The sequence below is a fragment of the Mustela nigripes genome, chromosome 6 (assembly GCF_022355385.1).
Source record: "Mustela nigripes isolate SB6536 chromosome 6, MUSNIG.SB6536, whole genome shotgun sequence".
Taxonomy (NCBI): Eukaryota; Metazoa; Chordata; class Mammalia; order Carnivora; family Mustelidae; genus Mustela; species Mustela nigripes.
In genome coordinates this window covers 25,684,560-25,712,199 of record NC_081562.1, presented here as the reverse complement: position 1 = coordinate 25,712,199, position 27,640 = coordinate 25,684,560, and the positions used below count along the sequence as shown (strand labels likewise).

General features: G+C 46.0%; 1 protein-coding gene across 2 annotated transcripts in view; it reads right to left on the bottom strand.

Moving 5' to 3' along the window:
• The window catches only part of TMCC3 (transmembrane and coiled-coil domain family 3), a 262,928-nt gene that overhangs the window by 42,469 nt on the left and 192,819 nt on the right, over positions 1-27,640 (bottom strand). The window contains exon 1 of one of the 2 annotated variants that reach the window (XM_059402342.1): positions 25,563-25,779. The exons of the other annotated variant lie outside the window; for it this stretch is intronic. Within the exon in view, the coding sequence (XP_059258325.1) occupies positions 25,563-25,640 (78 nt within the window). The 5' untranslated portion in view covers positions 25,641-25,779. Of the gene's footprint in view, positions 1-25,562; positions 25,780-27,640 lie in introns of those variants that run through there. 2 annotated transcript variants of the gene reach the window in all.

Sequence of the window (27,640 nt, the reverse complement as noted above, 5' to 3'; positions counted from 1 at the left end):
GACCTGGACCACGGTGCGGGGTCCGAACCAGCCCAGGTGCATTAAACCGCCTCCTTTCTCCCTCCCAGCTCCGCCCCGTTCTTATGCCCCAGTGAAGCTTCATAACCACTGAGCTAGTCTGGTATTTCGTGAACATCCCACTGTAAGATCATCTCAGGCCCCTGCTATCCCAGCCCCACCCCAGACTCAGTGAAGCAAAGTCTCTAACAGAGGTTTCGTGTGTGAAAGCAGCGCCCCAGGTTACTCATAAATGGGGAGGTTTGGGACACACCAATTCAGGTCAAACTCGTTTTAATATCAAGAAACCACGGTCCAAAAAAGTTAAATAATTTCCCCAAGAGCCTGAATACCTGATTAGCTGGGACACCGAAAACCTGGCGAGGTCATCTTTCCTCTTACACCAACGGAACTTACTAATGTTTATCATGAGTACCTGCGCGGTTTCTGATTCATCACCATGAGGCTGCAGGTAAGTCACTAATGAAGTCTGAACCCACAGGGCATGTCAGAACATCTATCTGGCCCTGGGAATTTTTCCACTTTCAGTATCAGGATGAGGAGAAATTAAAAACAAAACAAAACAAAACAAACAAAAAAAAAACCAGGGGTGCCTGGGTGGCTCAGTGGGTTAAGCCTCTACCTTCGGCTCAGGTCATGATCTCAGGGTCCTGGGATCGAGCCCCGCATCGGGCTTTCTGCTCATCAGGGAGCCTGCTTCCCCCACTCTCTCTGCCTCTCTGCCTACTTGTGATCTCTCTCTGTCAAATAAATAAATAAAATCTTTAAAAGAAAAAAAAAAGTCCCATCTGATAGAAAAGTAAAGACAGCCCTACACGTTTATAACCAGGCGAGGAGAATTTGAAAGTCTCCCTATTTCTTCTCCAAATATTAGAACCTTTGGCAAAAAGGACTCTATCACACTTCGGGTTAGAGTATCAGCTTGCACCTTGCTGTGGGAGAGAGAAGAGGGTCTCTTACAGAGACTGCAACCTCATCCTGGAACCGGTATCTCTACACGCATCAACGAGGAACAGGCAAGGGAAACAAAACCCCCAGCTTGGAATGCACACAGCAAGTTTTAATTCAGGGGGAGTTCCATCGAGTTATAATTGCCTCTAATTGGTCCTCCCACGCGGTCTCACAATTTACAGCTGTAATCAGTGCCACAAAGAATGAGCTAAATTTCTTTTCTACCTTTGAAATCAGAACCATCTCCGCTTAGGTTCTTACCGTTGCTGTTTTGATTTCTTTTTTAATATACCAAGGTATAAGAAAAGGGTGAATGAATGAATGAATGAGATAATAAAAGCAAAGATGCAGGCAGCTCTTCTGGAAACAAGTACTGCTCCCTATGACCTAATGATAACCCAGTGGGATTCAAATTTGTAACGGAGACTGTAACGGTGCCAACTTGGCAAACTGTTCTGTTCCAGGGCACGCTATCCAAAAAACACATTCTTCTGGTCGGACATTTTCCATACTCCGATTTTTATCTTTCTTGGCATGCTCGACTCTTCTCTAATAAAGTCACAACCCTTGTTGCCATGGAACCCAATCAGACATGGAGCCTGTTACTATGACTTCCCTGCGAGTCTAAAAAAAGAGCCAGTGACCAAAAGAACAGCCCTTTCTTTAAAAAAAAAAAAAAAAAAGAAAGAAAGAAAGAAAGAAAAGAAAAATCCAAGGCAAAGAGGCTCCAAAAAAGGACCTAAGCCTTTTACATCCATTGAAGTTTAAGCTTTCATGCAGGCTAACTTGAACTCTGGAGACAGAGCAAGCTAGTGTTTTATAAAAAATTTTCAGCTAGGACATTCCACAGAAGACAATTTTATAAATAAGTACCTGGCAAAGAGGGTAAAGCTGTTCCTGGGATTTCTTCTTCTTCTTCTTTTTTTTTTTTTTTAACTCGAGGCAAGCTTCCTCAGATTTGAGTAGTCGTTTAGCAAACATATGTCAATCAGCAGCTACCAAACTGCAATATTCATTTCCACCAATACTTAATTTTTGCCAAAAAGCTCACTATCTCTCTGTAAAGAAAAGATAAGCCAAATGGTACAACCGACTCTGTGTTCTGTCTTGTCTGGAACTGGACTAAACCTGGAGAGCCTAGCAGAGGGACTGAAGCAGAGAGAATGAACCTGTGCGGACTGCTGACCACGGGCTGGGCACTTCCCTGTCATTGCGGGACGCCGGCAACAGAGGCACTTCCGCATCTCTCTCCTAGAGATAAAGTACCATGGCTCTCTGAGCTTAAGAGCTTGCTCAAGCTGCTGTGCTAGAACGAGGTCTGCCTTCCAAAGCCAATGCTATTCATTCATTTGACCAACATGTGTGTCTGGCCTCACAGGTGCTATGCGTTCTGTTCAGCTTCTTGTTCTTGAAGACAGAACGTGCAGCTTGTAAAGCCTGTCTGTGAAGAGGGCCTGGAGTCAACGTGCACAGCCCACGGGGCCGGTTCGGGCCGTACCCATTTGGTTGGAATGAGCACCATATCTGCCCGGCAGCAGCCAGCCCTTGGGAGAATCCTGAGTAAACGCCCTGGCTTCTAGATGAGATGACAAGGGGCAGACACTACCACCAGCCCTCAGGAGACTGGCTGTTGACGAGGCCCTCCAGCCGTGGACTCTGCGGGGGTGGGGGGGGAGCTCAGAAGCTCCAGGTGCCTTGTCTTGTGCAATTTCAGTGTTGGAAGTAAAAGCCACCTCATGCAAATTCAAGAAGTTATTCTACCCAACACGGGTCTGGGAGAACTGGCTTCTGAAAATGACTAGTAAGAAGGAATATGGGGGTTGGGGGATGCTGGCTGGCTTGGTTGGGAAGAGCACAGGATTCTTGACCTCAGGGCCATGAGTTCAAGCGCCACGCTGGGTGGAGAGCTTACTTAAAAAAAAAAAAAAAGAGTGAGCGAGAGAGACTTAAAGAAGGGATCTATAAAAGCATGGAAATGAATTCAGAAGCTATATTATTAATCACACCACCTTTTTCGGCTAGAGATATCCACTTATTTCATCATATAATAAATACAACTACTTCCATTAAAAGTAATTTCGAAACCAAGACCACAAAGAGATGCCACTTCACACCAGCCAGGAGGGCCATAGTCAGAAGACGGTAGTAAGCACTGGTCGAGAGGCAGAGAAACTCGAGTGCTCGCCCACTGCCAGTGGGGGCACCATGGGAATGTGTCCGGACTGGGGTGGGAGCACAGTGGGAGTGGGGGAGTGCAGAGTGGGGGGGAGGGGAAGTGCAAGGCGGGGGTGCGGGGGGTGGGGAAAAGGTGCTCAGGGAGAGCCCGGTGGGAACACAGACCTGTGCACCCCCTGGGAGACACCCCCTGGGAAACACCCCCTGGGCAGACTCCCAAAAGTGGAGCACAAGAGCTCCCAGGAGAGCCAGCAATTCTACAACTTGGCTTCGACCCAAGACAAAAGAAAGCGTAAACCCCCCAGACACTTGTATGCGGATGTTGAGGGAAACAGAGTGACCCTAAGAGCCCTAAACCAGCAACAACCATCCCAAATGGGCGTCAGATGCTGAACAGGACAAAATGCCGGAGGGCAGTGCTGTGGAAGGTTCTCGGGCTGAAGTGCTGACAGGCTACAACACAGACGAATCTTGGAAACCTCCAGCTGACTGAAAGAAGCCAGGCACAAAAGACCACATACATCTGATTCCATTTACGCAAAGTGTCCAGGACAGGCAAATCCAGAGGAACAGGAAGTAAATTAGGGGCCAGTGTGGCCTGGGGGTTTGGAGGGAGGAAATGGAGAGTGATGGCTAAATGGGTCTGGAGTTTGTTTTGGGGGTGACCAGAGTGTTCAGAAATGGACTGCAGTGACTGCAAACTCGGCAGATATACTAAAACCCAAGAACTCAAACACTTTTAAATGAGTGACTTGTGCATTTTATCTCAATAAAGCTGTTATTTAAAAGAAAAAAAAGGGGGGGAACCAACACAACCAGTTTTTTGTTTTGTTTTTGGTTGCCTTATTAAATAAGAAAACAGCCCAAGCCATGAGACTGCCTGACCTCAGACAAGTCACTTGTCTCTGGGGGTCTCTGTGCCTCGTTTAGGAAACAAGACTCATGCCTGAACCGGGAGTCCTCTCCTAGCCCCTTCAAGGTGGAAAAACCATTTGTACAAACACCTCTCCGTGTTCAAACTAGGGGGGGGGTCAGGCCACCTACTCTAGTGGAATCTCCCCAAGCATTCCTTGTCTGACTCTCCCCTTTACCCCTGTGTTTCCATTCCTCAACCGATTTCTGAGCTCCTGCTATATATGTAAGTCTTGATGCTAGACCATGTTCATGCCCTCTAGTTCTTAAGCCCACAGTCCACAGGGTAGGTAGGCAGTTCTCATTCTGTGGGTGTGGAAGACTCAAAGACTATGTGGGTGGCCAAGAAGCAGAGAGACAATTTGAACTCAGAACCAAAGTCTGGGCTGTTTCTCTTCCTCCTGCACCAGGGGTTTTCAAACTGCCTCCACAGGCATATTCTTGGAACTTCTACGGGTTTGCTACGAACAATTTTAAATGATGTATTTACTTGGATGGCAAAGAATATTAATGTAACCGTATTGGGAGAGCATAGAGATAACCAGCTGCTAACCAAGTACTATCCTGAGATTTCAAGACCGTCTGTGCTTCTACTCACTCTGGGCCCAGGTATTAGAACTTCTTTAGTCAGCAGGAAACTCAATGGCTGACTCTCAGTTTCCTGGGACTGCACCACAAATTGGGTGGCTTAAAACAACAGAAATTTATTGTCTCGGTTCTGGAAGCCTGAAATCAAGTGGTCAGCAAAACCAGGCTCCCTCTGAAGGTGCTAGGGAAGGGACCACTCCAGGCCTGTCTCCCAGCTTCTGCAAGCCTCATCAGGCATTCCTCCACCTGCAGATAAATCACACCAAGCTTCAGTCAGCCCTCACACGGAAGGCACTCCGCCATGGGTCGTCACATCATCTCTCTTCTGTGCACGCCTCTCTCCAAATCCCGGCACACTGGGTCACAGCCCATCTTGATGACCTCCTTTTGACTTGGTTCCTTCTTTAAAGCCCCCACCCCAGCAAGGTCCTATTTTGAGGTAAAAGGCAAAGTCACTCCTGTGTCTTCTCTCACCGTACCACCACACTGCTGGTCATCCCACAGTCCTCCAACACCAGCTGGGCAGCCTACGACTCGACTCTGACGCTATCCGCCTGCAGACGGCATCGGCTCACACTGAAGGCATCAGTACGACGAGTCCACTGGTTGTTACCTGCGATTCTCACGCACTGGCTACAAACTGACCCTCTCCCCGGGTTCCGTCCGTTTTCTAGAGTGGCTCACAGACTCATGAAGACATTTCCCCTCGTACCAGTTTATTAGAAAAGGACAGAACTCAGGAAGAGCCAAAAGGAAGAGAAGCACAGGGCAAGGTCGAGGGAAGGGACGCAGGGGTTCCGTGCCCGCTCTCAGAGCCGCTCTCCCCGCATCTCCAAGTGTTCACCAACCCGGAAGCTCTCCGCACCCCAGCCTCTCAGGTTTTTCTGGAGGCTTTGTCATGAAGCCCTGCTAGATTAACCCACTGACCACTGGTGGTTCCGTCAACCTCCAGCCGCTTTCCCCTCCCCAGAGGTGGAAGGTGGGACGGAGAATTTCAATCTCAACAAGGCTAGTTCCCCTGGCAACAGGCCCCATCCTTAGGGGCTTCCCGAAAGTCGCCTAATTAGCAAACTGCACCTCGTTTGAAAGGGGCTTTCTTTAAATCACAAAAGACAGCATTTCACTTTTATCATTATAATCACTTAGGAAATTCCAAAGGTTTTAGGAGCTTTGTGTCAGAGATGGAAACAAAGACCAAATATATACAGTTGACCCTTGAACAACAGGAGTTGGAAGGACTCAACCCCATTTATATTAGATTTTTTATAGTACGGTACCGTAATTATGTTTTCTCTTCCTCATGGTTTTCTTAGCAGCATTTTCTTTTCCCCAACTTGCTTTATTGGAAGACTACAATATGTGATGCATATAACCTAAAAAAATATGTGAATCGACTGTTTAGGTTATCAGTAAGGCTTCCTGTGAACAGTAGGGTACCTGGAATTATTTTGGGGTTGGAGAGGACCAAAGTTACACAGTGGATTTTCCACTGTGGTAAGGGGAGTGTCAGTCCCCCAACCCTACACTGTTCAAGGGTCTACTGTATTTCTTACTGTAAATCACAATATCACAGACTTCAACATATCTTTTTGAGGGGACACAATTCAACCCATAACCCTAACTTTAAATGTAAATGATGCAGCATTTCCAGATGAAGGTCAAAGGGTCTCACAGTGAGAGAAGGGTCATGGGGTCATACAGAATTTTTCTAACAGGAGAGTTAATGGACTGAGCCTTTTCACATCATAACAGGTAAGAGAAGCATTCCAAATGCAAAAGGAAACCTGCCTGTAGAGATTTCGATTATCTGTATATTGAGAGTGTTAACGTAGATTGTTACTTTGTATTTTTTATTCATTTCAAAGTTTTCATAATAAAATGTTCAGGGAAAATTTCCTTAGACTGTTGAGGAAATCTGCTAATGAAATCTTCATTCTTAAAGAGCACCTAAGTAAAAACACCAATTAGTATTTCTGAACAAACACTGCTCTATAAGCCAAGAGCAAGGAAAAGATAAATTTTAAAATATGAAAACAAGTGTACACATCTTCCTAATTAGACTTATTTAAATAACAAATGTAGCCAGTGCCTTAAACTCCTCATGTGATGTCTGTAAACAATGAACTCAGAAAAGGCAGTCCTCTTATCTGTTGGAAGCGTATAAACTCAAATAATACAGTAGTACCGATGCATGAAATTCTTAATTCATTCTTTTCTTCCTCGCTTCCTTCCCTCTCTATCCGACCAAACATTTCCTGTGCATTCTGTGCCAAGCTCAGGAGATGCAGTCCCTGCCCGCTTTCTGGTGGGGAAAGGGACAAGCGGACCACAAGCGACAAGAGTATGAAGGCTCACAACAGACTTGGGCACAGGTCGGGCGGCGGAGCACCCACGTCAGGTGGGAGAGGAGAACGGGAGTCAGGGGAGACCCTTTCAGTACTTTGTCTTAGAAGCCTTCCACACCCTTCTAAGGAAAGAATCATACTTATTTTTCACTTGAGGACACTGACTCGAATGGGTTGAGGAAATGGTCTAAGAGGAGCTCGTGCAGTGTGTAAGAATTTTAAAAACCAGGCCTAACCTCTCTGGAGAGCCGGTACCGCACTGCCCGCTCCGAGCTCTAAGCACACGCAAGGAGGGCTTGACGATGGCCTGCATTCAGAAGACCTAACCACTTCTCATCGCCTCCATGGCTAGCATCCCCACCCAAGTCACTGTCACACGTCCCTCTACACCAGCTCGCGCCCACCTTTAGTCCAGGAGCCCAGGCAACCTTGGAAAACATTAACTGGCCTCCCACTACCCCTTGGACTTTGTGTTCTTACTCACTCTGCTTCTGCCTCCTTGATGTGCCTCACAGGCGTGTTCCTGTCTCAGGGAGTCTGCTTGCTGTTCCCTCTCCCTGGAATGCAATTCCCCTCAGACAAATGTACTGCCTACTTCCTCAGGGCCTCCCTCAGTGACATCTCTGAGAAGAGCTTTCCTTGAGTTTCCTATTTACAACTGCTTCTTTCTCCCCCCACCCCAAGATCTCCCCAGCCCCCTTGCAGTGACTGGCATCCAAACACTGTACTGAACCACCATTAACACACTGTATATTTTACTTATTGGTCTGGGCCGCCTACCTTGCTGTACCAGAATATGAGCTTGATGAGGGCGATTTTTACTTGGGTTCCTGGGATGCCTGGCACATAGTAGGTGCTTGCTACGTATTTGTTGAATTAGGCTGAGAGCAGAATGGTTACAAGCACGATTCATACCTGGGCTGTTTATGAATGGGCTCTCCATACAGTACACTCCCGACCTGCTGGGAGGGAGGCAACAGGAGACACCTGGGCAGATGGAGTGGGAAGAAGCCAACCTGAGGTTTGCAAGGCGCCTCATTCTTCAATACAGTGCCATGAGGAGGTGCTTGAGTGATGCCTTTCCTATGCCACAAGCTGTGGGGACGCAGACACCATCCATCTTGACGTTACTGTCCAAGGAAGCCCATTAGGACCAGTGGTCCCAGCACTGTCAATGTCACCCAGGGTGACAGGGACTCCTCAGACAAAGTAATTAGGGGAAGTAAAGGGCAGCTTACATTTTTTTGCCTTCTAAGTGCTACACAACAACAACACAACACACTCTGCTCGGGTGTTCAAGAAACTCCTTATGTTCCCAGGCTGAGCTCCACCTGTCCCCACAAAGGGTATTTTCTTACAGTGGCCTGTTATAACCGGGCTCCACGGTAGCTCACCAGAGCTACTAAAAGAAAGCCATACGGGTTCAATGCCCCAGGAGTCCTCGGACTGCGAAGGGCAGACTCGGAGCTCGCCTACAGGGGACAGGCAGGAGTGAGGCGGGCTCAGCATCTCGGTGCCTGCTGAGTCTCCAGACGGATGGGCGGAGGAGAAGCGAGCGCGGCAGCATCTCCAGGAGGAGCCGCAGAAGCGTCCGAAGGATGGCAAATGGAACACTGTCCCCTGAGGAGGAGCCCCTGTCACGGAGCGTCTGTCTGCCAGACTCCAAACTCACCCTCATTCTAGCCTCCTGTGAAAATCCTGGCCACGTGCGTGAGACCAGGTGGGGGGCAGAGGGGTAATGCGGTGACGCGTCATAATAGGACATCCCGGAGCACCTGACTTCATCAAGTTCTGTAAGGCACCAGGGTGCCTTTCAGCTCTGAAATTCTATGAAGGAACTAAAGTCCTTGCAAGGCTGTTTCTAAGAAGCAAAGAAAACCCCGCTGAGCCATGGCACTGTAATTTCTTGAGTTTGCATCAGTCAGTTTCCTTCAGTGAGAGAAAAGGTGACTGGTTTAGGTTGCAAAGGCGACATTCCAGATAAAAACCTGCTGGTTGCCATGACAACGAACATCGCAGTTCCTCCCTTTCCTGCAGCATCCTTCTTCCATCTGAGTCAAATCGAAGCTCTCCGTCCTGCCCAGGACTTAGTGCTTCCTCTGCACGAGGACAGCGTATTAGACACACACACAAAATACATACCAAAGGGCTCATCGGAGGTGAACGGCAACCTTCAAAACTGGTACCATCTGTCCTCCTCTGCCAGCGGGGTCCTGTAAACAACTACCAGGAGCAGCCCTGCGGCAGGGTGTGAGAAGCGAGTCTGGGCCAGAAAATCCGAACTGCTGACACCTACCCCTTCTGGTCTAGAGACTTCTTGGGGTGGGCTCTGGATTGGTTCCTCCCAGAAGGGTCCCTGTGAGGCCAGGGCTCCCTGCAGCACTGCCGTCCCCAGCCCCAGCTGCTCAAGAGCAGTGCCCGTGTCTGACTGATCTCCGGGCCTGGAGTAGCGCTGGGCACCCAGGGAAGCAGTGGGGACAGCGATGAGGCTCTGGGATAAGGCAGCCAGCCAGCTGCTCTTTATACTCTGTACTGAGTTTGAGCAGAGCTGCTTCAAATAGGCCCTGTCTGAGAAACTAGCCAGGGGAGAATTCCAGATCCGCGCTCTAGGCTGTGTCACTTGGGGTATCTACAGCGAGCCCTGCTCCTGGTTTCCATCGCCGGTGCTCAGGAGACTTCCCCAGATCCAGGACAAAACAAAGACTAAATCAGAAAGAGCACTGATGTGATTTACCTTCTCAGGACAAAGATCTTAAAAAATCTCATCAGGTAGCTACATTTCATTGCAGACATGTTTAAGAAAAGCCATGAAAATTCTGAAAAGCCAGAGGAAGGAAAATAAAGCACCTGACAAGTGTCTACACTTGGGGGTCTAGGTCACTGCCCCTTCAGGTGTGGAAGCAGTTTGCCCAGGGGTTAGGGACAAAGGCTCCGGAATGCAGAACAAGCTGGGTTCAGGTCCTACACTTGTCCCGCCTTTGTGGTATGACCCTGCACAAGTCCATTACTGCCCGAGGCTCCATTCTCTGTGGGTAAGCCAAAGAGGGGCTGTACCTTGTTTCAGGCAGTGCAGTAAGGCTGTGGAAACCTCTGGAGAGCCTTAGAAAACCTTCCTCGCAGAGCAGGCAGAACTGCGGACTTAGGCTCGCTCTACCAGTATTCTCTCCGTTCGTGCCACTTGATAAAACGAAAGGGTTCTCTGTGCCAGTATTTGGTGAACGTTTCCAATTAATATAAAAGCATGACACAATGACATGTCAATAAATATACTTCCATAAACTGATGTTTTTAATTCAGAAATAAGAGCTTACATTAGACTGGTGGTTTTTCATCTCTTTTAAAGGTCATCTGCCACCACCGAGAACCCTGACAAGGAAAGTACAAATGTACAAAACCACAGGTCCCAGGTTAAGACACAGAACATTGGCCCTAATTTCAGGCATGTTTTTTAATATTCTGAGGTAATAGAACATTCAAGTAACGGGATTACAAATTCATGTACTTTCTAACTGGAAGTTGATGCTCTAAACTCCTCCTAATGCTGAGTGACATGAGAAAAACAGATAAATTCAGTCACACAAGCCGCATGGGACTGAAGTCATTTTCATCACTGCTCACACTCACATACTTCAGTACTCCTAAAAACATCCTGATACTACTTATCACTGAAAAAGAATAAAGCATAACACAGGCAACACTGAGGAATCTTAAAAGCATTACGCTAAGTGAAAGAAGCCACACTCGAAAAGGCTACATTCACACCATCTGATTCCACTCATAGTGCCTTCTGGAAAAGACAAGATCATGAGAACAGAAATCAGACCCATGGCTGCTGGGGAGAGCACAGTATTGACTGAAAAAGAACAAAAGGGGATTTTCTGAGGTGATGGGAATATTCTGTATCTTATTTGGAATGATAGTTACAAGACTGTGTCAATATATAACCCTACACTTAAAGGGGTTACATCTCAATAAGTAAAATAATGACACACCAACTTTTACAGACCTGAATATTAGAGATGCTAAATTCTTAACAAGGTGCAAAAAACTGCCTGCCAGCAAATTCAAAATAACTTTATATTTCCTTTCAGGCAAAATTAAAATGCACACAAACTGAAATACTATTTAGCACCACAGAAAATCTAGCATTCATTATGAAAATTTCCTGTGACGTACATCAAAATGTGGCTTTAGCAGATCACTCTTATAAGTACAAGGACTTGACAAAGCTACTTAAGAACAGATGGTAAAGGTGAAGATACTTCCTCCTCTGCCCCAGCAATGTCACTTCTTGGCATCTTCCCCAGAGAAACTCTCCAATGAGCATACAGACCTCTGAATCAGCCCACCTGTCCATCACTAGGAGAATGGCTACAAACATGCTGGTTTATTCATATAATGAAATCACATACGGCAATTAAAAAAAAAAAAAAAAAGATGGGAATGAGGTATGATAAATTTTTAAAATACCATGCTAGGGGGCACCTGGCTGGCTCAGCTGGAAGAGCATGCAATTCTTGATCTGAGTCATGAGTTCAAGCCCCATGATGGGTGTAAAAATTACTTAAATAAATATTAATAAAGTTTTAAAATAATTTAAATAAGTTTAAAAGTCCCAAACACCTAAAAGCTTAAATAGCATGCTGAAAAAAATAGCAAGTCACAAAAGAAATGCCATTTATATAAATATTTAATACAAAAAAAATGATATATTGTTTATAAGTTCATTCAATGTATAAAAGCGTGCAAAGGAATGAAACCCTAATATGTTAGGTTTTGGAGACTTCTGAAGGCATAGCAAGGGAGAAGGCATCCAGAGAGCTGCATCTGGGGCCATTTATTTCTTAAAAACAAGTGGCAGAAATCTGACGCAAACATGGCAAAATGTTGCCATCTGTTAATCTAGGACTTGGGTATGTGGGTATCATATTTTTCAAAATGTCTTTTCCATGTCTGACGCATTTAGTAATTAAAAATAAATGTCTACTGTTTAACCAGAACTATGCAGCTAATGATTTGATACGGATTTTCTGCATGCTCAGAACATCCTCCCGTCTGCAAATCTGGTTTACTTTCTAAATATGGTGTAAGTTGCTGTTTCTGACGGACCATTTCATTACTTTATAAGCTCGGAATCTGATGTCACTGCAGTTACTTCCAGAGAACATTAACTTCAACCTTAATTAAACCAAAGCAAGCATAAACTTCAGAAAATTAAAATACACTGAGAATTTAATAAGCTAGCGGCCCTAGAAAAACATTCAGTCTCACTTTAGGTTATTGTGTAGACAAACTAAGGAGCAATTATTTAATTTTTTTTCTTTTTTAAAGATTTATTTATCTGAGGGGGGAGGGAGGTTCAGAGGGAGAAAGAGAGAGAGAGGGACAGAGAGAATCACAGACTCCCCTCTGAGTGCAGAGCTGGACATGAACACAGGGCTCTATCTCAGGGTCCTGATGAGATCAGACCTGAGCAGATCAGATCTGAGCAGAAACCAAGAGTTGGAAGCTTTAACTGACTGCACCAGCCAAGAGCCCTGGGAGCAGTTACTGCAAAGAATCATTTACTAACAACACAAATGTGATTTTAGAAATGTCCCAAGTATCCGAAAACAGAAAATAATCTTCCTATATGGATTTTGTGTCTCTTTCAACATTATATGCATTATTCTTATTTAGCAAATCTGTTACCATTAAAATTACCCCCTATGTGCAACAGATTGTTTCAAAAAGGAAGGCTGAGGAGGCAGGAACATTTAAAGATAGCCACAGAAACACCAAACTGCATCATTCATTTCCTATCTGCCCAAAGAAATAAAAGCTCTAAACAAGGCTTGTTGGAACGGTGGGCTCAGTTTACAAAACTGTCCCTCAAACAGCAACGAGGCTGAAATTTTAACTCTAAGTCTTGCTTTAAAAAATTACGAGCACCCGTCTGGATCAGTCTGGGAAGCATGCAGCTCTTGATCTGAGGGTGGTTGAGTTCGAGCCCCTCACTGGGTGGAGAGTTTACTTAATAAACAAACAAAAATTTTTAATAAATAAGAGCTTAATTTGAGCCCTAAGGATGTAAAAAAAAACTGTCTTGCCTTCAGATCATCTGAAGTGGCCGGAGTGCCAGTCAAATATCTCAATGGTAGAATTTAATATGCTCCCACTCACCCTAACAGGGGAGCATTTCCAAGGGCTAGAAACGTAACAATTGGGGGTTAAGAGCCCTCATGGCTCCCTGGTGGTAAGAGGACAAGAATGAAAAAAAGACTCTTGCTTTACTTTTGGTGCCTGCTTACCCAACACACGCCAGTTCACCGAACAGCTTCAACTGCTCCGCACAGGACATAACCTCCATCCAGCAACGACTACTTGATAGTTGCTGAAGTCAGGAGGTTTTTACAAGCATGAGGCCTTTCTCAAATGAAAGCACACATAATAAAAGCACATTCATTCCACCTTTCGGATGCTCTTGGGTCAGGTTACGAAATGTTTAAGTGTTAGTTTCTGGACACAGACAACAGTTTTAACCTTCCTCTGTGTCAAATGCAAAGATTACAAGGCAGGTGAGCCTCTCAGTAATTAACACATGTTAATAACAACCCCCTTTGCAAGCCACAGGGGTAACTTACAAATAGGGATAATCAAGCCAAACAGAGAAACAGCTTATAACCTACAAATACAAAATCTGTTGTATTCACTATCCTAACGTGAGTGACAAATCAACATCAGTGTCCTAGTAGGACAGCACAGGGCACTAAACATGTTTCCTAAGCGAGAGGAGGGCAAGCTTGAAAGAGGGCTCTGCCCAGCAGAGCACAGACTTAGGTGAGTCCCTGCTCTTCCACCTCCCTAGCTGGGACAGTGGACTACAGGTGATCAAGACAGCAAAGCCCGATTAGGAAGCAACAGTACACATTCTTCGTCCTGTAACAGCTTCTGCAAACATGTGGAAGGTCAGGATTCTATGTTAAATAGAACTTGTTGAAAGGCAACATCTATTCAAAAGAGAGAACTGAAAGCACATTAAAAAAAAAACAATGAACTTCACCCTCTCTTCCCCTCTACCTTTTAGCCTTTTTTTACTGTAAGGGACACTGGAATCGCCTACTTGAAAGTTTATAAACGCATGAGCTAGAGTTCTCAAAATGTTCACTTCAAATCCCGGTTTGAGGGGTGAGGTGGGTAACAATCCAGAAAAAAATGTACCAAAACCATAACCTCTGATTCAATAGTTTAAAAAAAAATTTTTTTTTAAACCCAGACAAAAATTAGAAATTTATAAAACTACAGATGTAGACAGCAGTATATTTTTAGAGGCAGCTAGCAATGCGAAAATTGGTACAGGTATAACTGTCATTCTTGTGTAGACATCTAAAGGGGAACCAAATTCTAAACAGGCCAACTATTGGGGCACGTGGCTTGTTCAGTCAGTACAGCATGAGACTTAGGGTCATGAGTTCAAGCCCCATGCTGGGGATAGGGTTTACTTAAATTATATAAAAATGGGCCAAAGATAAAATTTATTAAATCATAAAATGTATTAGAAGAACATGCTGTTTGGGTGTTTAAAAGAATCTCAAAGATTCACTATAAGAATGACACAAATCCTGTAAGCCCTAAAATTTTTAAATTTCTTCATGGCAAGGTCTGGTTACTATTTATTCAGTGTTTGCCACACACTAGGCTCCATACTCAGCACACACAGCAAATCATTCAAAGCAGGTAGCAGGCAGACTGCTAAGACGGTTCCCAAGTTTCCTACCCGCTGGTGTATATACCCTGTATGATAGCCTCCCCTTGTGCGTAAGCAAGACTTCTGAATGCGACAGGGTTTCACTCCCGTGATTAGGTTATGTTATATAGCAAAGGTGAAAATATTTTGCAGATATAATTAAGGTTCCTAATCAGTTGACTTGGGCTGATCTGGGTGTGCCAAGCCCGATCAGGTAAACCCTTTATGAGAGGGTCTCGAGGAAGAGAAAAAATTCAAGAGTTGGGGCTCTCTCAAACTACATTATGAGAGAGCCAAGCAGCAAGGAATAGTGGGCAGCTTCTGGGGCTGAGGGGCTCAGTCTTAGAGCTGCAAAGATCATAATAAACAACCAGTGACTTCAGAAAGGGATTCCAAGTCTCAGACTAGACTGCAGTCCTAGCTGACACCTTGCTTTTACTTAGTCTAATGAAATTCTGAGTGGAGGACTGTTTGCACACAGTCAACAGTGAACCAGACCCCGCCACGAAGAATGCAGCAAGTAAGCTGCACTGGGATCCCTGGCCCATGGAAACCATGAGATGAGAAACAGGGGTGTTTGGGTGCTAACCTATGGCAATTTCCCACATGACAGTAGAAAATACAGTCGGGAATGAGGAACTGGAGAAAATGTACATGCCAAACAACTTATTCAATCAGCACAAAACTTCTACAAAACAACTTAAAAGATTAATAACCCACTAGATAAATGGCCAGAATATATTAACAGTCACAACGCACATGTTTTGTGAACATGAGGATCAACCTTTTGCACTTTTGTTACATAAGACGTAACCACTGGGAGAATCTGGGGGAGGGAAACACAGACATCTCCAAGATTATTTCAAAACAAAGACTTTGATTATTTCAAAACAAAGACTTTAAAATATGATTAACCTCATTTGTATCATAAGTATTTATTAAAATGAGCTACCAGTTTTCACTTATCAGATTGGCAAGGATCAAAAAGTTTTGTGATAGACAGTGTCAGAAAGACACGAGTCGAAGCCTGTTCATACATGGATGGTTATAAAAACGCACTCGGTTTATATATACTCACTGCTGCGTCCCTACCTCCCAGGGTTGGACAGAGTAGGTATAATTTACGTTGGCCACATTGTAACTTGAAATACACTCTTTGCAGAGTGATTGCACTTTTAAGGATTTAGCCCACTAACATATTCTTCCCACGTGCAAAAAGAAGCCTGTCCAAGGGCAGTCGCTGAAGTGCCCGTAAAACCAAACCCTAGAAGCAATAATGTGTCCTTTCATAATAATTAGATGACGGAATACCCATAAAATGGAATCCTGGACAGCAATTTTAAAATAAACTAGATTAATCTGCATTGATAGGACTCAAGCATGGAATAGGTTTTTCCAGCTTCTCAAGACGGTGCAATTTTCCAACGTACCCACATTCACTCATTCTGACGGTTTTCACAAAGCCCCAACCATGTACCAGGATCCATGTGTAGATGAACAAAGACAGCCATCCCCCCCAACCCCCCATGTCAAAGGAGGGAGCAGGTGCCCACAGGCACAGAGGGGAGCCGGGGGATCTGCTAAGGAAGCCAGAGTTCGAGGGCCGAGGGTGGGTGGGAGACAAAGGTCAGATGAGAAACCCTGGGTGTCAGAGGGAGAAATTGGGATCCTGTCTTCTGGAAGGATGAAGGATTTAAAGCACGATATTCATAAGACATCTTGCGAAGCACACGGTTACTGTTGAGAGAGAAGAGAAGAGAAGAAGTGGTCCAGTTAAAGAAGTTCACGATCTGGAGACCGTCTCCAACTTCCTTAGAGGTGTCTCGAAGTATCTCAAGCTGAGTACCTGTGGTAAGCTGAGTCACTCTGACACACCCCTTCAGCTCATGCCTGAAGACGTGCTAATGCCCATAAAAACACGAGGTCTGCGTGAAGTCCTCCTCAGCCCCGCCATCTTGTGGGATGGATTCAAAGGAGATACCTCAGATGCTGTCTTTAGCTGGAGAAATACTTGTAAGGACCCTTCTCAAGCACTTGGACAGGCTTCACTCCGCCATGTTCCCGACGAGCTCTACACCCAACAGTGAAGAGTTGAATTAAAGCAGCAAACCATTAAGCTCCATTTCTTCGATCTTCCTCTCAGCCTTCTGTGCTTTTAATGGTTGAAGCTTTCAAGCACTTTGCCTGATGCCAATACACAGCCCGAACAGCTCTTGCTGAATGGGCCTCGGATTTTCAGATAAATTAGAATCTATGCCAACGAGAGATTCAGTCTCAAATAGAGGCCACCTGCTCCAATTAGTGAGATTAAAATAGTACACCACTGACTGTCTGAAACCGAGTTCCACGCCTTCTGGATTATCACAGTCTCTGCATAAAGATGGTAAAAAGGGACCATTGGCCCCAACGCACGGTTGCACATACTGGAGTAAACGTGTTGAGGTGCTAAAGCGTAGCTTTCACCGAGGGCATACTTTATTTTTGGACAAGCACCAATCTCAAGTTTCTGTGGAAGGCTGCAGCTCAAGTTACCATTTAATTTCCTTACAACAAGCCTACATACACATCTTAATTAAATTCAAGTTTACTTCAGAACACAGAGCTGAAATTTCTTTTCCACCCACCTTCTGTCCCTGCCTGAAACTCCCGGAGTCCTTATTTTCTGATGTTGCACTTTAGCCCAAGGCTTTCCATGGCCTTGGTTTCTCTTAGGTCATCAGAAGACGGGAGCTCTGGCTCAGAATACATACAATTCCCCCTTTTCCCAACTTCTTCCAAGTAGTCCCACCCGGACCAGGCTGCCTTCAAATCACCAGAGTGGGCTTCTGTTCATCTCCACACACTCAAATTTTCATAATCCATGAAGAAAAATATTTCCAAGCATCTTCTAAGTCGTGGGTCTAAAAGAAGTATTTCTAAAAAGATGAGAGATGATACAATACAAACACCCAGTGTTTTCCAAAACGATTCTGAATTATTTTTGGTGACATAAAGCGAAAGCAGTAACACAGAATCACCGCCAGCCAACCATTCCCTTGAAAACCATCCGCGAGGCCATCCAGGTGACTCTCGGGAAAGTCTCTATTCAGAGCTAACAGCTCTACTGATCTCTAGCAAGGGCTCCTCTTCGCCATCTCGTACTGTAAGCCCTCAGGGGCTCAGCCAATAAAAAGAGGAACATCAGTACTTTAAAAATAAATTTAAGTTTGAAGGAGTGAATGGCTTTGGAAATATTAAATAAATCATTGTACAGGTGCAAGTAAGCTGTGCGTAGGTGTGGGAATGACTGGAGTTTGGGGAACTCTGGGGCGCATGAGTGACTCAACATCAGAACAATGGGTTTCCTCACACCACTTCTCACACCTGTTTGTAGGGCAGGTAGGTGGAGAAGTGGACGATCAAGTCGGACTCCAGAGTCCACACTCTTAACCCTTCATCGTCTTCAAATCCAGAAGAAAACTAAGAAAGTGATGCTGGGGATAGAGAGGCAATGGTGGTTGAGAAGGAAAGCCAGGGGATGTGGTGAGTAAGCCGGGGAAGGGGGCCCTGAGAGCTTCCCAGGCACCTGGTTTGGGAACATGTTGGACAGGGCAAGTATTCCAGGCTCTAGGCTGGGGGTGGGGAGGAATCTGAGAGAATGAACAAAGTCCAGAATATGGACTTTGAGATACCCTTTATTATGTGCTAAAGCCACCTGACTCCCGGGCCATGGAAGGCAGAATTCAGTTTCCCCCAGGGAGGCCCTTCACTGGGGACTGGCACTGAATGTGCCAGTGGACCCTAACCCTGTCCTCCCACTACCCCTGGGGCAGACGATTGTTTGCATGGCTAAGAACCAGATGATGTTTCTGGTGTGTTGCATGAAAATTACATATGCAGAAAACACTTGGTGCTGGAAGATGCCCTCAATGAGAGTCTCACAGGAATGGAAAGATTCGGAGGCAACAAACACCAGGTTTGAATTCTAAGTTCGTGTATGTATGTATGTGTGTGTGTAATGCACTCCATGACTTATGTATCTGGCACATATTTTGCCCAATATCCTATCCTAACAGGTAGAAGGTAAAGACAAAGATTAACTCATTTTGCAAAACTTTATTCTGGGGGGGGGGGAACCAACAATAAAATCAGAAAATATCATCTTTACTAGTGGCAACAGAGCTCCTGTAGCTAAGCAGTCTGATACAGGAAATGTCTCCCCCTCTTCCCACCTGGTCCCATCAAAAATCTGCCAACAAACTCGTAAGGATGATGGCCCAACACTAAATCACTCAAACTCATTTTTTTCCCCACCTAGAAAACTCACAAAATTTAAAATCTGTCCATCAATTCTCTATTGCAAATAACTTCAAATTCTCATTCTATTTAAATTCTGATATATGTATTCCATATAACTTAGCAATTAGCTTGGTATCTGAAAATATTTAAGACTGTTTTCTGTTAAGGAATTCTCTTTTTAAAAAGGAGCTGGCATAATGGTTAGTCCTGGCCAGCCAGTATTAGTTAGCTCATTTCACTGGTTACAGCCTGGCTGGATGTCACTCTTCTACAGATGGGATGGTCTGGAGTTATGTCTACATTCCCGTTTCAGTTCTAACGTGTTAAAATCCTTGAATCTACTTTCCAGCACTCTGCCCCACATATTGAGAAGCACATGTCCTCAGTCCAGGGAAGCTGAAGTCCTACTGGGAGATCTGCTATGGCCAGACTGCGACTTGACTGTCACAAGGAAGAACCAGCCTTGTTGTGTCTTTCAAGTGTTCATGCTCTGGAGACCAAATACCAGGCTGGAAGATGGTTCTTTACTGATGTTCTTAAATCATGAGCTTATTCAACAGCCTTTAAGACTTCTTCAAATTTAGTGGCAACAATCTTGTATCGTAGGCTTATAAAAACTTCGTAAATCATCATTCTAAGCCATTCGTTCATCAAAGGTTTCCTGGGCACATAAGATGATATACAAAGGACTGGCAACGCTCTGTATGGGAAGAATCCTGAACCCACAGTGTGGCCAGGCATCCCGTAGAAGCTGACCACACCCGTGCTCCAGCCCCCAACGGGTTTCCGAAAGACTGAGCTGCTCTCCAGGATTCATCTCAGACGTAGTAGCCAGAGAAGTGGGTAAAAGGCAAGTTCTGCAATTAGATCCGGGTTCACCAGATCCTAATAGCCACAGGACCTTGGGCAAATGAACTGCCTGGGCCTCAACTTCCTCATCTGTAAAAATCCAGCTGCAAATAGGATATGATGAGGATTAAGGAGATCATGCATCTGAAGAGCTTAGTATTGTGCCTGGGGTACAGTAAGGAATTAGCACGTTGACTATTAAGACTGTTTCTGCATTCTTCTTTTAGTCTATGTTCTGTTTGCCTCCTTATGGAGGAATAATCAACAGATAAGCTGTTCTTCTTCAAGAAACAACCCCTTCTCCCCAAGTCAGTGGAAGCAGTTGGATCAGCTTTGGATCATACATCCTGGCACTCCTTTTCCAAAGCATGTAAAGTCCTTGTTCTGATTCACAGTATAGTGATTCATGGTTCTCTCCCTTCTCTGTCAACCAGCCCCCTCCACTGAAAACATAAAAACACAAAGAAACAGCAAGGCTGAAAGCTGCAGCCTGTCCCAAGTCAAGACATGGGCAATTTCCATCCAGAAAGATCAGGATGATTTCTGACCTTAAGAGCAGCCCTGGCAATTCAGGCCCTGGGACGGAAGTGAAACACATCTTAGATCCAACTTGGTAGCAGCTGTCTTCGTATTCAGCCCGGATGTGACAAGCGGGTGTGCTGGCAGTTTGTTCTCCTCTGAAGGGAGAGCCAGTGAGCCTGTGGCAAAGCACAGCTCAAAATACACACACCCCATCAATTCATCCAGCCACAATTTAAGAAAAATCAGACTAGAGACACTCATCATTATTCACCGCGCTTTTAATGAACTCCTTCCTCCGATCACTGATCAGAAGAGTACTCACACAGCCCTCCAGCAGGTCAGGGGCCCCCAGGACAGAAGTCTGTGCCCACTCACTCTTGTGCTTGTCCTGGAAGTGGGCAGGTGATCATGAACTTATTACATCACTGCCCAGCCATTTCCACTCTGAGAAGGGCTATGACATCCTCTTCCCTTCGACAGCTGTTGGCCATTAATCGTCATGTAATTCAAGGTCTTTTTCCAAACCACAGAACACCTAATGATGAACTACAGGTAGCCACTATGCCCAACACAGGTTTTACTTCAGATGTTAGAGACCTCTGTACTTATTACCATTTCCTCCTATAAAATAGGAGGGGAGTTCCTGGGCCACAAGTGTAACTAAAGCACAATCACCAGATATTAAGCTTCCAGAGACAGCAGGATGCCTGCTGCATTCACCGTTACACTCCTGAAGCCTAAGGTAGCCGCTAGCTTACGGGAAGGTGCTCAGCAAGTATTCGCTGAATGAATGAAACCTCTTGTTCTCAAAGTGCCAGTGTCTACAGTTTATAAACATTTAAGTGACAAATGCAAATACTGTTTAGTCAATGTGATAAGGAACATATGACAGAAGAGGGACAAAATGCTAAAAATGCCCCCAAATAATCTATTCTGTTCACAAAATTAGCAGACTTCCCATTCTCAAGCTTATGACCACTTCCTATAGGGTGGTAACAAAAACAGCTACCATCTACTGAGTTCTTCCTGGGTACCTGCCATTTTATAGATGTTACTGCATTTACTCCTTATAACAGCCCTGGGGTGTAGAAGAGGAAACTGAGACTCAGAATGATTATAGAGTCCATGGGGGCACTGGTGCAGGACGTCTTGGAGGCTAGCGTAATGAAAGTGGCTCTCTAGGCAGAATACTCCAGTCCTTGTGGGCAGGATGGATAGGGGTTGACGAAATTGGAGAGCAATGAGAAAGCTAGTGTACCATGATCAATTCTGGAGGGTCATAAGCGGCTAAAATAAGGTAGGAGATGACTGGGGCCAAAGGGAAGAAGGAACCAATTCCAGAGAAAAGCCCAAGAGAGACCCAGTGGAATGGCTGACAAATGAGAGACGGGAAGAAGGTAAACGCTCAGGATGATTAGTGATTCCGGTTAGCAGCCGGAATAAGAAAAGAAGTATTCACCTTACCCAGGGAAAAAATATCTAACCTCGAGTGTACACAACTGTTTTTTGGTTTTGGGGTTTGTTTGTTTTTTTTTAAACAAATGCTCTCTTCTTGAAGACTCATGATCTCTCCCAGAAATAGAGACTATTATCACCTCTGTTACAGACGGGGAACTGGCGGCTCAGAGAGTTCAAGCTTGGCTAGTGCTCCCTCGGCTAGGAAATGGGAAGGGCCAGAATACGATCCAAGTCACTTGATGCAAGAGCCCCAGCTGCTGACCACTATCCACAAGTGGCTGAAGGTGCCATTCTAGAACATTTAAAATTAGAACAGAAATTCAATTCACACATAATTAATAAAAACCAGTTAATATATAGGAAGTGGACTGCCTGCAGGCTTTAAAGTAGGATTCAAACTCTGCGTGCTTTTCCTTGTAAAGTCGGGCATATTATTCTGTGTGTCGAGTTAACATGCACCTTTTCTGAGTTTTACCCTGATGAAGTTTAAAAATGTGAATGATCCTGACTTGTCAACTTAGAGATAATCACAGAATTCATTAGTTATATATTACATTTTCACCAAGGGGAGGAAATCTAGGTTAATCCACCTGGCTATAAAAATAGACTCCTGCAACGTTAAAATAGTACACTGCCTCATTATTATTCTAGTCTCAAAGGCTTAACCAAAATCAGCAAGAGACATGTGTATTTTTCCTGTTATCACAACCAGGTATCAATTTTGACCTTAAAACATGACCATTCAGTAACCAAGAACTTGACCTCTTTGGAGTCTCAGCCCCTTCCTTGGAGGAAACTGTGTGTCTCTGAAAGGTGAACTCAACTCATCCAATGCATCTTTAGTTCTCATTAGAGTATTTTTAGGTGAGCCCACAGAGGGTCCTTTTACAATCCTATACTAGATGGTTTATTGCCAAAGGGACAGTGACATCAAGAAATTAAACCCTAGGGGCGCCTGGGTGGCTCAGGGGGTTAAAGCCTCTGCCTTCGGCTTGGGTCATGATCCCAGGGTCCTGGGATCGAGCCCCACATCAGGCTCCCTGCTCAGAAGGGAGCCTGCTTCCTCCTCTCTCTCTCTCTGCCTGCCTCTGCCTACTTGTGATCTCTGTCAAATAAATAAATAAAATCTTAAAAAAAAAAAATTAAACCCTAATACTGCCTGATGTTCTCCTTCTACATCACATGTTTTCTGTGTAGAAAAAAAGCACGTCTTTATAGCTAAATCTAAAACAGTTCCACAAAACGGGAGGTAGAATAATCTGAAAGGAGAAATACTTTCTGCACAGGAAAAATTGTTGGTAGTCTCCCTTCATTACAGCACGGAAGGGAAGCCTCAAGGACAGACTCAAAATTACATCGGCCTCCCTCGAGGAAAGTCACGAGTTTACAAAATTTCCTCGTTTCATTCCCTGCCGTCTGAACAGTAAAACCCTAAAAGCAGACAGTCAAGAAGTGTAAAGAGGGATCTCAGCATTGCTGCTAGAAAACATGTTGTCACTGTCCACTGAAGTTCTACTACACCTCGGATCTGAGATTATCTAGTCCTCATTATCTAATGAGATTGCATTTGCCCAATAAACCAACTTAGAATAATCACTACATACAGTGGCTAACCTGGGTTTAAAACACAGTCTATTTATAAAAATCAGGTGTCTTGGGGCACATGGGCAGCTCAGTGGTTAGCGTCTGACACTTGATTTCAGCTCAGGTCATGATCCCAGGTGGTGAGACCCGGCCCCAGGTCAGGCTCCACGATGGATGTGAAACCTGCTTAAGGTGCTCTCTCTCTCTCCATCTCCCCCCCTCCCCCAAATTAGGTATTTCAATGCCTCAAGAAAACAAGGTAGTATGTGTAAAATCGTCAGTAGAATTTTAAAGAAAATAAACAACTCCCTTCACATAAGATTATGGTACATTAACAGAAAAGGGAGGTGCAGAAATGGAATATCGGGGGAACCAGCAGAGACAAACTAAAGCTACAGATAAATTATGTGTTTGCTTTGCCACTTGCCACCCAGGTAGCTGAAGTATGAACTCTATCACTACCATTTCACAGACTGACTTCTGCAAAGTTCTGTGAGACTCGCCAAATCACTTAAATGAGCTCACAGTGAGCCACCCATCCCTCAAAGATTACTAATCCTGTTTACACAAAGATTATCACAGTTGTGACAAGAGAAACCAAGCTTCCACACTTTTTTCAAGTCTGAAATTTCTTCTGTCAACGGCAACATTAATAGACTCCACCAATTACAAATGCGTTAGAAAACAAGCTTCACCTTGCTTCCTCCTTAACTCTGTGTTAACGAGCAGTCATCCTTCCCTAAATTTCTAACTGTAGGTAACCAAAGATCTTTCACCAGTGCTTTCTTCCAAGAGTTTATGGTTATTTTCATAACAAACTGTTATGAAACTTCTAAAGAAAATGTGAAACTTATGGTGAGCATTCTATAATGTACATATTTGTGGAATCACTATTCTGCACACTTGACACTAAATATAACATTGTGGGTCAACGATATGTCATTAAAAAAAAGTGTGAAAAAGAATTCTTTCCGGGAGTAGGGGTGAGTGGAGGGGATGCGGTAACCTCCACCAAATAAGTTTAATCTGTAAAAATTTAAACCACTCCGTTAACTCAGTTAACAGATACTAAAGGAAAAAGGGAAACAGGGCCTAGTTACTTCACCTCCGGGATAACTGATTAGTTCTCCAAATTATGATTAAACTCCCAAATGCCGCACTAGGCGCTGAGCTGCATTTGTCCCTCGTGCCACTTTTCTCATTCAGTGGCCTCTGGATCTTGGGAGATGGCCGACCAGAATTCTCGCAAAACCCTAACTGTGAACTTTACACCGGGAGGGTGACACGCACATGTTGAGATCTCCAACAAGTGAGTGGTTAGCAAAGAGCACCTTCAGGTAGCTTTGCCGGACAAGTGTCAGGCGGAGGACGTGCTGTTTGGCAAAGGCGCTTCAGTCGGCCAAGGGACTGAAGAGCGCAGAAGGCAAAGGGACCCCCAAGCCGGCGGGGGCCTCCGCTCCCGGGAGGGACTGGCGCCCAGGCTGCGGCCTCCTGTCTTCATTTTGAAGCACTACAGGGCTCGTCTCTGCTGCTTGCTCTGAGGAGCTATTTTCGCCCACAGCCAAAATCAGCAACAGCAAATTACACTGCAAACAATGGAGAGGGCGCCCGCTCGGCACGGCTGGGAACTCCCGGGCTACAAGCGCGAAGGCTGACTTTTCGCTCGGGCAGAGCCGGGGCAGCCGCCGCGCGACACCGGGAAGCCGGTGCGCCGCCGCCCCGCGCCCGAAAGCCCGAGGGCTGGGGAGGCGCGGGCAGCACGGGAGGTCGGGAGGGCGAGCGTGCCGTCCCACCCGGGCCGCGGCCGGCGGGCTTCCCTCGCGTCCCGGCCCCGCGCGGCGGGCGCTCCCTGGCGGAGGGTGGCGAAGCGCGGGCCGTCGGGGACACCGGGCGCGCGGGTCCGGCGGGCGCGCGGGGAGCCGGCGGCGGCGGAGGGCGGGGTCCGGCGGGCCGGGCTCCGCTCGGCCCCCACCCCCGACCTGGGCTCCGGCGCCCCCCATTCCCAGCCCCCGCGGCGCGGACCGGGGGCAGCCGGGGAGGGAGGGAGGCAGGCGGCGAGAGGCGGGGAGCGAGAGTTGGCGAACACCGGAGCCAAAGCCCCCCCGGCCTCGCCCCTCGGCCCGGCGCCCCAGCGCCGCCCCGCCCGCGCCTCTCACCCGGCTCTTGCAGCGGTGGTGCCGGCCCGGGTCGGAGTAGGTCCGGTCCACGGTGAGCGCCGTGTCGCTGCCCGGCATGTCGGCGCTCGCACCGGCAACTTTCCCGTCTCCTCCGGCCGCCGCGCCGCGAGCCGCCGACCGTGCTCAGGCGTGCTCAGGCTCGCCCTGGGAGCCGCGGCCGAGGGGGCGGCGCGGGCTGCTGCAGCTGTTGCCGACACCCGCGCTGCTGCCCTGCGCCGCCGCCGCCGCCGTTGCTGGGGGTGGGGGTGGGGACCGGAGTGGGGGAGGCGGAGCAGGGACGCCAGAGTCTCCTCCCCCTTCCCCTCTCCCCGCCTCTCCGTGCCCGCCCCCGCGCCGGGGCCCGAGACCCTGCCCCAGGTGCAACTTCTCTCCCTCCCTCCCTTGCTGAAACTTGAATCCGCACTCTCCCACGCTGGCTTCGTTTTCCTCAAAATTTGACGGACATCTACTCTATTTGTGAGCTTATTTGTATGTTTATGATATAAGATGGATTTTTGGCAAGGTGTTGAGGCTTGCCTTAAATGCTTTCTTTTAGGCTATTTTGTTTATTCAACATGCACTTCTTGGGCATCCACTATGGGCCACACCCTGGGGCGGGGACCAGAGTTTTTTTGGTTTTTGTTTTAAAGCCTGTGTTTTTCTTACGATCCCTCTGAGCACAGAGCCCATTTCCATCTAAACAAAGGTCTATGGAGTTATGTATTTTAATTTTGTATATCTGACTCACTTTTATGTGATTCCTACTTGGAAGTCAATATATATTGTTCTATTTTAGAATTCTCTATTTCCAATGAACAGTCCCTGCCCACAAGTCATCTGGGATCTAGGGGCTCAGTGGGTTGAGCATGTCGGACTGAGGTCATGATCTCAGGGTTGTGAGATCAAGCCCCCCACTGGGACTACAGACTAGATGTGGAGCCTGTTTAGGATTCTTTCCCTTTCCCTCTGCTCCTCCTACCTTCCCCACTCCCACCTCAAAAAAATTTTTTTGTATTCACAAAACAAAGGACTGGTGAACGATTAAATATGGTACCTGAGCCAATATTCGGAACACCTCATCTGGTTATGAAGGGTGTACTAATGGGATACTGAGTTAAAATACTGTAGTTGAAAAAAAATATATTGTAGTTGCAGCTGCTTCAAAAAGAACTCGAGTTAGAGGGCCAGGTAACAAGCCTAGAAGGAAGGGAGCATATGATTCTCCTCTTCAAAAGGCGGGGGGGGGGGGGGGTCCTCGCAGGCAGAAGAAAAATACTGAGCATAAAACCAAAGGTCCTTTTCCGGTTTCTGAAAACTTCTCGACACCAGTTTAGAGGGTGTCTTCAGGAACAGGAGGAGGACACGAGAGGAAAAGTAGGTGGAGACCACGTGCTGCCTGGCTCTGCTTTCCGGAAGAGGGAGTTCAGCCTTATTCTGTGGGTGCTGGGCAGCTCCTGGAGGTTTCTAAATGGGGGAAATGACAATCTGAGGATGGAAGCTGGAGGACATTTATCTGATAGCCATGTGAAACACTGATTAAAGATGTGTAAAGGACACCGGTTAGAGAACCACCTAAATGTCCTTCCAGAGACTGAATAAGTAAAATATGATCCATCCATTCAGTAGATGATTAAGTAACTGTAAGAGAATGAAGCAGCTCTTTACTGCTACAGAGATAGCTCTACCACACATGGTTAAGAGAAAAAAGTCATGTGCAGAGTAACACATATAGTATCCCACCATTGATGTAAAAACAGAATATATGTATCTGTTTGACATATGCATAGCATATTTTTCCAAGAGGATAAACAAGAAATGAGGGAAACAGACAAGAGACTACTGGCAGGAGGGGCCACATACTAGGTGCTTCCATTTATACCTGTCAGTGGATGAACAAATGATTCCCATGAGCAGCCCTCCGGAGCTCAAGCCTGACTCTCAGGGAGGGGAGTCACAGTCATAAGTGAGCAAGCAGTAAGAGCCATTCCCATAAGGTCAGAGAAAGCCGCTGACCATGCAGAAATTCCCTAGGGATTCCCAGACACAACTAAAAGTACCATAAAGGAGTGGGTATTCCC